Source organism: Ursus maritimus (genome assembly GCF_017311325.1).
Source record: "Ursus maritimus isolate PB19 chromosome X unlocalized genomic scaffold, ASM1731132v1 scaffold_X1, whole genome shotgun sequence".
In the NCBI taxonomy this organism is placed as follows: domain Eukaryota; kingdom Metazoa; phylum Chordata; class Mammalia; order Carnivora; family Ursidae; genus Ursus; species Ursus maritimus.
Window position 1 is genome coordinate 125,157,661 of NW_024423319.1, and position 11,223 is coordinate 125,168,883.

Below are 11,223 nucleotides of genomic sequence, written 5' to 3' on the forward strand. Positions count from 1 at the left end.
ACACATGCGGGAAGACACTCGCGGAGGCTCAGCCACGGCCTGGGTCACGGGAGACACATGCGGGAAGACACTCGCGGAGGCTCAGCCACGGCCTGGGTCACGGGAGACACATGCGGGAAGACACTCGCGGAGGCTCAGCCACGGCCTGGGTCACGGGAGACACATGCGGGAAGACACTCGCGGAGGCTCAGCCACGGCCTGGGTCACGGGAGACACATGCGGGAAGACACTCGCGGACTCTCAGCCACGGCCTGGGTCACGGGAGACACATGCGGGAAGACACACGCTGAGGCTCAGCCATGGCCTGGGTCATGGGAGACACACGTGGGAAGACAGTCGTGGAGGCTCAGCCACGGCCTGGGTCACGCAGGAAGATGTGTGGCATCGAGGTGACCCCTTACCGGTATCGGGGCACAAACGTCCTTTTGAAGAGCGCACAGATGATATTGTCGATGGCCATCGGCTTGTTCTGGAACTGCAGGAGCAGAAGGACAGGTGTGTGGACAGGAGCGGGGGCCTGCAGGCCTCCACAAAGCTGCGGCTGGTACACAGGAGGCCCACACGTGGCCCTCTGGGTGATCGCCCCTTGTCACGTATCTGCACCCTGCACGTGGATGGTTCTGCCACCACAGGGCTGCACACCACCCCGCCTGCAGTGATCTGAGCCTGCTGTGGCCATTCCACACACAATGTCAATGCACTCATGTGCGCGTACAGGGCAGGGGTGAAGGCGCGAGCACTGAGGGTGAGGCGTGTGGGGGTGAAGGGGTACGGGGTGGTGTGAAGGGGTACAGGGTGGGGGAAAAGGGGTGTGGGTAGGGGGAAAAAGGGGTGGGTGGGAGAAAAGGGGTATGGGGTGGGGGGAAGGGGCGTGGGGTGACAAGGTGGGAGGGTGGGTTGAAGGGGCGGGGGGGTAAAGAGGCCAGCAGTGGGGGTGAGGGGGTGAAGGGGTGCAGGGTAGGGGTGAAGTGGTGAGGGAGAAAGGGGCATGAGTGGTGGTGGGAAAGGGGAGCCAGAAGGGGCTTAGGGGCAGGGTAAAGGGGGTGTGGGCTGACAGGGTGGGGGTGAAGGGTCAAGCAGTGGGGGTGAGGGGGTAAAGGGGTTCAGGGTAGTGGTAAGGGAGTGCAGGATGGGGACAAAGGGGTGAAGGGTGGGGGCAAAGAAGCGAAGGGGAGGGGTGAAGGGTGGGGCAGGGGCAAAGTAGGACAGAGCAATGGAATGAGGGGTGGGGGTGAAGGGGCTGGGGGGCAGTGAACGTACAGGGGGCTGAGGGCAGGAGGGTGAAGGGTGCAGGTTGGGGGAATGAAGGGGTGAGAGGTGGGCTTGGGGGTGAGGGGTGGGGCACAAGGGGTGTGGGATGATGGGGTGAGGGGGCAGCAAAAGCGATGATCGGTAGAGCGTGGCGGGCTTCAGGGGTGGGAACGAGGGGTGTGGGGTGACAGGGTGAAGGGAGGGACTGAAGGGACAAAGGGGTGACAGGGTGAGAGGTGAAGTGAAGGGGTGACGGGGTGACCAGCAGTGGTAATGGGATGTGGAGTGATGGGGTAAGGGGTGGGGGTGATGCAGCGGTGGGGTGAGGGATGGGGGCAAAGGGTGACAGGGTAATACGGTGAGGGGTGGGGTGATGGGGTGGGGCAATGGGTTGAGGGGCAAGAGTGAAGAGGTCACGGGGCGAGGGCTGGAGGTGACAGGGTGAGGGCTGGGGGTGAAAGGGTAGGGGTGAGGGGGTGGGGCGTGAAGGATGGAGGTGATGCAGGAGCAGGAGTGAAGGGGTGCGGGGATGGGGTGAGGATGAAGAGGTGATGGGATGAGAGGTGTGGGGCAGGAGCAGGGGGTGACAAGGTAAGGAGTGGTGATGGCAGGGTACAAGGTGACGGGGTGAGGTGCGTGGGTGAGGAGTGGGGGAGATGGAGCGCAGGGTGTGGGTGATAGGAGGGGTCCTTCAGGGGGGAGGTGGGGGTGAAGGGGTGGGTGGGCGCAGGCAGGAGCCAAGGGCTGCTGGGGTGAAGGTGAAGGGGTGTGAAGGGTGAGGTGATGGGAAGGGGCACAGGAACAAAGGGGTGATGGGGTGAGGGAGGAAGGGGCCACAGGGTGGGGGCAAGGGCAAGGGGTGAGGGGTGATAGGGCAAGGGTGGAGGTATGGGCTGAGGGGAGATTATGGGAGGGGCCTAGGGGTAGGAGCGAAAGGGATGATGGAGAGGAATGGGAGGCAAGGGGTGAGGGGTGAGTGGGTGAGTATGATGGGGCACAGGGTGAGTGGGTATGACAGAGCACGGGGTGAGGGCAATGGGAGGGGGCTGTGCCGTGGGGTTGGGGACAAGGGATGGGTGGGGCGGGACAGGGGGTGAAGGGTGACTGGGATGAGGCAGAGCTGAGGCGTGCAGGAGGGGCAGGAGGTGAAGGGGTCACAGGTGAGGGTGTAGCAGGGGTGACAGGGTGGGGGAGTGTGAGGGGTGACCAGGGCTGAGTAGGTCCGTGGCGGGGTGGAGGAAAACAGCTCTGCAGGGGCACGAGTGGGAGGTGGGAACTCCACACGTGCACCCTCTTTTCTGAAGCTTCTGTGCCTCCATGATTCTTGTGGATGCCCCAAGGTGACTTCCTGTGTGCGCAGAGAGTCGAGGCGAGGGGATCAGAGGATCGGGAGTGGGGACACAGTAAGCACAGTTTGCACATGTCGAAATCACAAACAACCACAGAAAAGAAATGTAACTGAGCAGGGCGGCAGGTTCCACCTAGTAGGCTCCCAGGGGGCACAGGGGCCGGAGGGGCTGCAGGGACCCCCCTCCACCCCCCCACAGGGAGGCCAACTGGAACCTGGAGCCCGGATGTGGAAGAGGCTGGGGGCCCACGCTGTGCTTTCTGAGCTCCGGCTTGCTGCTGTGTTGTGGGGAGACCCTAACCCCCCGGAAATGGTCACAAGCCCTGGGGGACCAGGCGCTGCACATGGCCACAGATGCCCCACTTCTCCAGCAGAAACCCAGAGGCGCTGTGGGGCAGCCGGGGGTGGGGGGCCGGGGGGTTTCGGAGGCTGGGTCAGGGGGCGGGGGCGGGCGGAGCGGGGATGCTAGGGAGCAGGCCAGGTCCACACTTTCAGCACAACCTGGGGCCCCTCTGCACCCGGCACTGTCCTCACACCTGCATCCCTTCCTTTCTCCATCTGGGACTCCCTCCATCCCTCCCTCCTGCACACACTGCCATCCTCACACCTGCGTCCCCCCGTCGTCCCGTGCACCCTCCCTCCCACAGTGACCCCAGCTGTCCCGCACCTGGTGTCGGCGCTGGTCCAGGAGCTCCATGTAGTACTCGTGTCCCTCCTCCATCTGGGACCCTCCCTCCCTCCTGCACACAGTGCTGTCCTCCCGCCTGCGTCCCCCCGTCGTCCCGTGCACCCTCCCTCCCACAGTGACCCCAGCTGTCCCGCACCTGGTGTCGGCGCTGGTCCAGGAGCTCCATGTAGTACTCGTGTCCCTCCTCCATCTGGGCGCCTCCCTCCCTCCTGCACACAGTGCTGTCCTCCCGCCTGCGTCCCCCCGTCGTCCCGTGCACCCTCCCTCCCACAGTGACCCCAGCTGTCCCGCACCTGGTGTCGGCGCTGGTCCAGGAGCTCCATGTAGTACTCGTGTCCCTCCTCCATCTGGGCGCCTCCCTCCCTCCTGCACACAGTGCTGTCCTCCCGCCTGCGTCCCCCCGTCGTCCCGTGCACCCTCCCTCCCACAGTGACCCCAGCTGTCCCGCACCTGGTGTCGGCGCTGGTCCAGGAGCTCCATGTAGTACTCGTGTCCCTCCTCCATCTGGGCGCCTCCCTCCCTCCTGCACACAGTGCTGTCCTCCCGCCTGCGTCCCCCCGTCGTCCCGTGCACCCTCCCTCCCACAGTGACCCCAGCTGTCCCGCACCTGGTGTCGGCGCTGGTCCAGGAGCTCCATGTAGTACTCGTGTCCCTCCTCCATCTGGGCGCCTCCCTCCCTCCTGCACACAGTGCTGTCCTCCCGCCTGCGTCCCCCCGTCGTCCCGTGCACCCTCCCTCCCACAGTGACCCCAGCTGTCCCGCACCTGGTGTCGGCGCTGGTCCAGGAGCTCCATGTAGTACTCGTGTCCCTCCTCCATCTGGGCGCCTCCCTCCCTCCTGCACACAGTGCTGTCCTCCCGCCTGCGTCCCCCCGTCGTCCCGTGCACCCTCCCTCCCACAGTGACCCCAGCTGTCCCGCACCTGGTGTCGGCGCTGGTCCAGGAGCTCCATGTAGTACTCGTGTCCCTCCTCCATCTGGGCGCCTCCCTCCCTCCTGCACACAGTGCTGTCCTCCCGCCTGCGTCCCCCCGTCGTCCCGTGCACCCTCCCTCCCACAGTGACCCCAGCTGTCCCGCACCTGGTGTCGGCGCTGGTCCAGGAGCTCCATGTAGTACTCGTGTCCCTCCTCCATCTGGGACCCTCCCTCCCTCCTGCACACACTGCCGTCCTCCCACCTGCGTCCCCCCCCATCCCGTGCACACTCCCTCCCACAGTGACCCCAGCTGTCCCGCACCTGGTGTCGGCGCTGGTCCAGCTCCATGTAGTACACGTGTCCCTCCTCCATCTGGGACCCTCCCTCCCTCCTGCACACAGTGCCGTCCTCCCACCTGCGTCCCCCCCCCATCCCGTGCACACTCCTCCCACAGTGACCCCAGCTGTCCCGCACCTGGTGTCGGCGCTGGTCCAGGAGCTCCATGTAGTACTCGTGTCCCTCCTCCATCTGGGACCCTCCCTCCCTCCTGCACACAGTGCTGTCCTCCCACCTGCGTCCCCCCCGCCCCAATCCCGTGCACACTCCCTCCCACAGTGACCCCAGCTGTCCCGCACCTGGTGTCGGCGCTGGTCCAGGAGCTACATGTAGTACTCGTGTCCCTCCTCCATCTGGGACCCTCCCTCCCTCCTGCACACAGTGCTGTCCTCCCACCTGCGTCCCCCCGTCGTCCCGTGCACACTCCCTCCCACAGTGACCCCAGCTGTCCCGCACCTGGTGTCGGCGCTGGTCCAGGAGCTCCATGTAGTACTCGTGTCCCTCCTCCATCTGGGACCCTCCCTCCCTTCTGCACACACTGCCATCCTCACACCTGCGTCCCCCCCCATCCCGTGCACACTCCCTCCCACAGTGACCCCAGCTGTCCCGCACCTGGTGTCGGCGCTGATCCAGGAGCTCCATGTAGTACTCGTGTCCCTCCTTCATCTGGGACCCTCCCCCCCTCATGCACACAGTGCCGTCCTCACACCTGCATCCCCCCCCCCCCCCCCGGCCCCCTCCCCACCCCCCCCCCACTCCAGCCCCATTCCACACAATGTCAATGCACTCATGTGCGCGTACAGGGCAGGGTGAAAGCGCGAGCACTGAGGGTGGCGTGTGGGGTGAAGAGGGGCACGGGGGTAGTGTGAAGGGTACAGGGTGGGGAAAAGGGGTGTGGGTAGGGGAAAAAGGGGTAGGTGGGAGAAAAGGGGTATGGGAGGTGGGGGAAGGGCGTGGGGTGACAAGAATGGGAGGGTGGGTTGAGAGGGCGAGAGGGGTAAAGAGGCCAGCAGTGGGGGTGAGGGGGTGAAGGGGTGCAGGGTAGGGGTGAAGTGGTGAGGGGAGAAAGGGGCAGAGGGTGGTGGGAAAGGGAGCGAAGGGGTTAGGGGCAGGGGTAAAGGGGGTGTGGGCTGACAGGGTGGGGGTGAAGGGTCAAGCAGTGGGGGTGAGGGGGTAAAGGGGTTCAGGGTAGTGGTAGGGAGTGCAGGATGGGGACAAGGGTGAAGAATTGGGGGGCAAAGAAAGCGAAGGAGGGGTGAAGAAGGTGGGGCAGGGGCAAAAGTAGGACAGAGCAATGGAATGAGGGTGGGGGTGAAGGGGGCTGGGGAGCAGTGAGCATTTTTGGGGGGCTGAGGGGCAGGAGGGTGAAGGGTGCAGGTTGGGGGTGAAGGGGTGAGAGAGAGGTGAGCTTGGGGGTGAGGGGTGGGGCACAAGGGGTGTGGGATGATGGGGTGAGGGGCAGGGCAAACGGATGATGGGTGAGTGGCGGGCTTCAGGGGTGGGAACGAGGGGTGTGGGGTGACAGGGTGAAGGGAGGGACTGAAGGGACAAAGGGGTGACAGGGTGAGAGGTGAAGTGAAGGGGTGACGGGGTGACCAGCAGTGGTAATGGGATGTGTGGAGTGATGGGGTAAGGGGGTGGGGGTGATGCAGCGGTGGGGTAGAGGATGGGGGCAAGGGTGACAGGGTATACGGTGAGGGTGGGGTGATGGGGTGGGGCAATGGGTTGAGGGCAAGAGTGAAGAGGTCCGCAGGCGAGGAGCTGGAGGTGACAGGTGAGGAGGCTGGGGTGAAAGGGTGAGGGTGAGGGTGGGCGTGAAGGATGGAGGTGATGCAGGAGCAGGAGTGAAGGGGGTGCGGGGATAGGGTGAGGATGAAGAGGTGATGGGATGAGAGGTGTGTGGGGCAGGAGCAGGGGGTGACAAGGTAAGGAGTGGTGATGGCAGGGTACAAAGGTGACGGGGTGAGGTGCGTGGGTGAGGAGTGGGGAGATGGAGCGCGGGAGGGTGTGGGTGATAGGAGGTCCTTCAGGGGAGGTGGGGGTGAAGGGGTGGGTGGGCGCAGGCAGGAGCCAAGGAGCTGCTGAGGTGAAGGTGAAGGGGTGTAAGGGTGAGGTGATGGGAAGGGCACAGGAACAAAGGGTGATGGGGTGAGGGGAGGAAGGGGCCACAGGGTGGGGGCAAGGGCAAAGGGGTGAGGGGGTGATAGGGCGAAGGGGTGGAGGTGATGGGGCGCAGGGGGAGGATGATGGGAGGGGCCTAGGGGTGGGGGCGGGAGTGAAGGGATGATGGAGAGGAATGGGAGGCAAGGGGTGAGGGGTGAGTGGGTGAGTATGATGGGGCACAGGGTGAGTGGGTATGACAGAGCACGGGGTGAGGGCAATGGGAGGGGGCTGTGCCGTGGGGTTGGGGACAAAGGGATGGGTGGGGCACAGGACAGGGGTGAAGGGGTGCTGGGATGAGGGGGGCAGAGCTGAAGGCGTGCAGGGTGAGGGGCAGGAGGTGAAGGGGTCACAGGGTGAGGGTGTAGGGGTGACAGGGTGGGGGTGGAGGTGAGGGGGTGCAGGCGATGAGTGGGCGGGGCGTGGAGCGGGGTGGAGGACAGCTCGTGCCCAGGGGCACGAGTGGGGTGGGAACTCCACACGTGCACCCCTCTTTCTGGAATGGCTTCTGTGCCCCATGACTTGTGGATGCCCCCCAAAGAGGTGACCTCCTGTGTGCGCAGAGGTGCAGGCGGGGGATCAGAGGACGCGGGGGGGGGGGGTGCGGGACACAGTAAGCACAGTTTGCACATGTCGAAATCACAAACAACCACAGAAAAGAAATGTAACTGAGCCAAGGGCGTGCAGGTCCACCTGAGTGTCCCCAGGGGGCACAGGGGCCGGAGGGGCTGCAGGGACCCCCCTCCACCCCCCCACAGGGAGGCCAACTGGAACCTGGAGCCCGGATGTGGAAGAGGCTGGGGGCCCACGCTGTGCTTTCTGAGCTCCGGCTTGCTGCTGTGTTGTGGGGAGACCCTAACCCCCCGGAAATGGTCACAAGCCCTGGGGGACCAGGCGCTGCACATGGCCACAGATTAGCACTTCTCCAGCTTGAAACCCAGAGGCTGTGGGGCAGCCGGGGGTGAGGCCGAGGGAGTTTCCGGAGGCTGGATCGGGGGCGGCGGGCGGGCCCGGGGATGCTAGGGAGCAGGCCAGGTCCACACTTTCAGCACAACCCACGGGGCCCTCTGCACCCGGCACTGTCCTCACACCTGCATCCCTTCCTTTTTCTCCATCTGGGACTCCCTCCATCCCTCCCTCCTGCACACACACTGCCATCCTCACCTGCGTCCCCGTCGTCCGTGCCTCCACACAGTGACCCCAGCTGTCCCGCACCTGGTGTCAGCGCTGTCAGGAAGCTCCATGTAGTACTCGTGTCCCTCCTCCATCCTGAAGCCCTCCCTCCCTCCTGCACACACTGCCATCCTCACACCTGCGTCCCCCCATCGTCCCGTGCACCTCCCTCCACAGTGGCCCCCAGCTGTCCCGCACCTGGTGTCGGCGCTGGTCCAGGAGGCTCCATGTAGTACTCGTGTCCCTCCTCCATCTCTGGGACCCTCCCCCTCCCTGCACACGAGTGCTGTGTCCACTCCCACCCTCGCGTCCCCCCACTTCCCCAATCCCGTGCACCTCCCTCCCACAGTGACCCCAGCTGTCCGCACCTGGTGTCGGCTGCTTTGGTCCAGACTACATGTAGTACTCGTGTCCCTCCTCCATCTGGGACCCTCCCTCCCTCCTGCACACAGTGCCGTCCTCCCACCCTCAAGTCCCCCAGTAGTCCCGTGCACACTCTCCCACAGTGACCCCAGCTGTCCCGCACCTGGTGTAGGCGCTGGTCCAAGGCTTTCCAACTAATGAGCTACTCGTGTCCCTCCTCCATCCCTGGGACCCTCCCTCCCTCCTGCACACAGTGAGTCCTCCCCACCTGCGTCCCCCCCATCCCGATTGCACACTCCTCCCACAGTGACCCCAGCTGTCCCGCACCTGGTATCGGCGCTGGTCCAGGAAGCTCCATGTAGTACTCGTGTCCCTCCTCCATCTGGGACCCTCCTCCCTCCTGCACACACTGCCGTCCTCCCACCTGCATCCCCCATCCCGTGCACACTCCCTCCCACAGTGACCCCAGCTGTCCCGCACCTGGTGTCGGGGCGCTGGTCAACTCCATGTAGTACACGTGTCCTCCTCCATCTGGGACCCCCTCCCTCCCTCCTGCACACAGTGCTGTCCTCCCCACCTCGTCCCCCCAATCCCGTGCACCTCCCTCCCACACTGACCCCAGCTGTGTCCCGCACCTGGCCAATCGGCGCTGGTCAGGAGCTCCATGTAGTACTCGTGTCCCTCCTTCATCTGGGACCCTCCGCCCCTCCCTGCACAGTGCTGTCCTCCCTGCGTCCCCCCGCCCCAATCCCAGTTGCCTCCCTCCCACAGTGACCCCAGCTGTCCCGCACCTGGTAAATAGGCGCTGGTCCAGGAGCTACATGTAGTACTCGTGTCCCTCCTCCCATCTGGGACCCTCCCTCCCTCCTGCACACAGTGCTGTCCTCCCACCTACGTCCCCCCGTCGTCCGTGCACACTCCCTCCCACAGTGACCCCAGCTGTCCGCACCTGTGGGTAATGGCGCTGGTCCAGGAGCTCATATGTGCTCGGTGTCCCTCCTCCATCTGGGACCCTCCCTCCCTTCTGCACACACTGCCATCCTCACACCTCGTCCCCATCCCGTGCACACTCCCTCCCACAGTGACCCCAGCTGTCCCGCACCTGGTGTCGGCGCTGGTCCAGGAGCTCCATGTAGTACTTGTGTCGGCCTTTGAGCTTCGTGATGCTCTCGATCTCGTACAGCCGCTGGGCCGTGCGCCGGCCCGCGCAGATGCCCTGGTTCACGCTGGCCAGCGCCGTCAGCAGCTTCATGGCTGCCGGCAGATTGGGGCCGTGACCCTGGGGCGGGGACCCCGGGGCCCAGACCCCAGCACTGGGCTCCACCTCCCACAGGAGTGGCCCTTCTGCCAGTACTCAGAGGGGTCTGGGGGTAGAAGAGGCTGGGAGGTCGGGCGGCTGGAGGGGATGCTGCGTCCTGCCAATGCCAGGTCACGAGAGTGCATACGGTCATCCCCACACGACGACCACACACGCGGACCCGGGAACACATCTCAGCGTTCCCAGGCTGTGCACACACCCCACAACCATCCCACCTGCAAGGTCAAGCCACTGCCCCAGAGCCGGCAGGATTCACCCAGGTGGAAATGGCCTCAGAGGACACACTGGGCCAGAACCGTGGCGGGAAACACACGTCTGCTGCACAACCCCAGCTCGGCGGCTGCAGACACCCGAGGAAGCCTCGCCGTAACCAGGACGCATGGCATCTCGGGACCAGCAGTCCAAGGTCAGAATTCACACGGACCCTCCAGGGGCACATGGCCCCATTCACGCGCTGGACCCTCCAGGGGCACATGGCCCTATTCACGCACAGGACCCTCCAGGGGCACGTGGCCCCATTCACGCGCAGGATCCTCCAGGAGCACGTGGCCCCATTCACGCGCAGGACCCTCCAGGGGCTCGTGGCCCCATTCACGCACAGGACCCTCCAGGGGTACATGGCCCCATTCACACAGTGTTTCCTGCAGACGCAGACGTGGGGACAAGACACACACAGGCCCCGCGGGGCTGACACACCCTAACACACATGCTGAGAGAGCCCTACACCTGCAGGGACCCATCCGACACAAGGGACCGGAATCCCTGTGGGGCACATCCTGCTAAAATCTCATCACAAACTCTGGACTTCTTCATGGTTCCTAACAGGCCCCTGCAAAGACCATCAGGCTTCCTTACCAACACTTCTGTGTGAGGATAGCTAGAGAGCGAGGGACACTGCACCTTCCCGAAGGATGCGAAACTCACAGGACTCGTAACCATGGACCCTCCTCCCTAGTCCCTGTGGTCAGCACTGACCGCTCAGAGTCCGTTCATCGGAAGCTAGCACTGACCACTCGGCCTGTGTTCGGGGAGAAGCTACACCCAGGTGTGACGCCTGATCAATAACCCGATTTGTGGAATTAATAGTCACTTAGAAAAGATAACTCAGGGACGGGAGAAACAGGACACACCCGGGTGGGCCAGCCTGTGGGCTCTTGTGGGGACAGAGGGACAGGACACGCCTGGGGGTCAGCCCTGGGACTGAAGAGCCCACCCTCTCTCCAATGTCAGCCCTGCACATGGTGCCCAGTCGTCGTGGCCTCTGCCGTGGAAGGTGAACAGGACCAACTCTGTGCCGTTGGCCACACCAGTCAGTGGTCGTCCTCCAGCCAACGTCCCTCTGTGGCTTCTCCACCCCCTCCGGCTCTGGCGTCCACCCGCCCAGCAGCCTCTACCCCTTGCAAGCCAGCACACTGGAGGCCCCGGGTGTGGACACCAGCCCTGGGGCAGGAGGAGCCCAGGCTGAGGCCCCTTCCTGTGTGTGCGTGGCCCACGGCCCCTTCCCCCACAGACCCTAGACCCGTGGCCCCTACCTCCATGGCCCATGGCCCTGCCCCCATATCTGTAGCTCCTCCCCCCATGGCCCCTAACCCCCATGTCCTCTGGCCCCTGTCCCTGTGGCCCACGGCCCCTCCCCCATGGCCCCTACCTCCCATGTCTGTGGCCCCTTCCCC

General features: G+C 64.8%; 1 protein-coding gene across 1 annotated transcript in view; it reads right to left on the reverse strand.

The window, feature by feature from the left end:
- The window catches only part of LOC103666326 (cohesin subunit SA-2-like), a 47,088-nt gene that overhangs the window by 13,135 nt on the left and 22,730 nt on the right, over positions 1–11,223 (reverse strand). Inside the window, exons 9-10 of the mRNA XM_040635171.1 lie at positions 9,335–9,486; positions 402–475 (exon numbers count right to left, since the gene is read on the reverse strand). Of these exons, the coding sequence (XP_040491105.1) occupies positions 402–475; positions 9,335–9,486 (226 nt within the window). The remainder of the gene's footprint in view (positions 1–401; positions 476–9,334; positions 9,487–11,223) is intronic.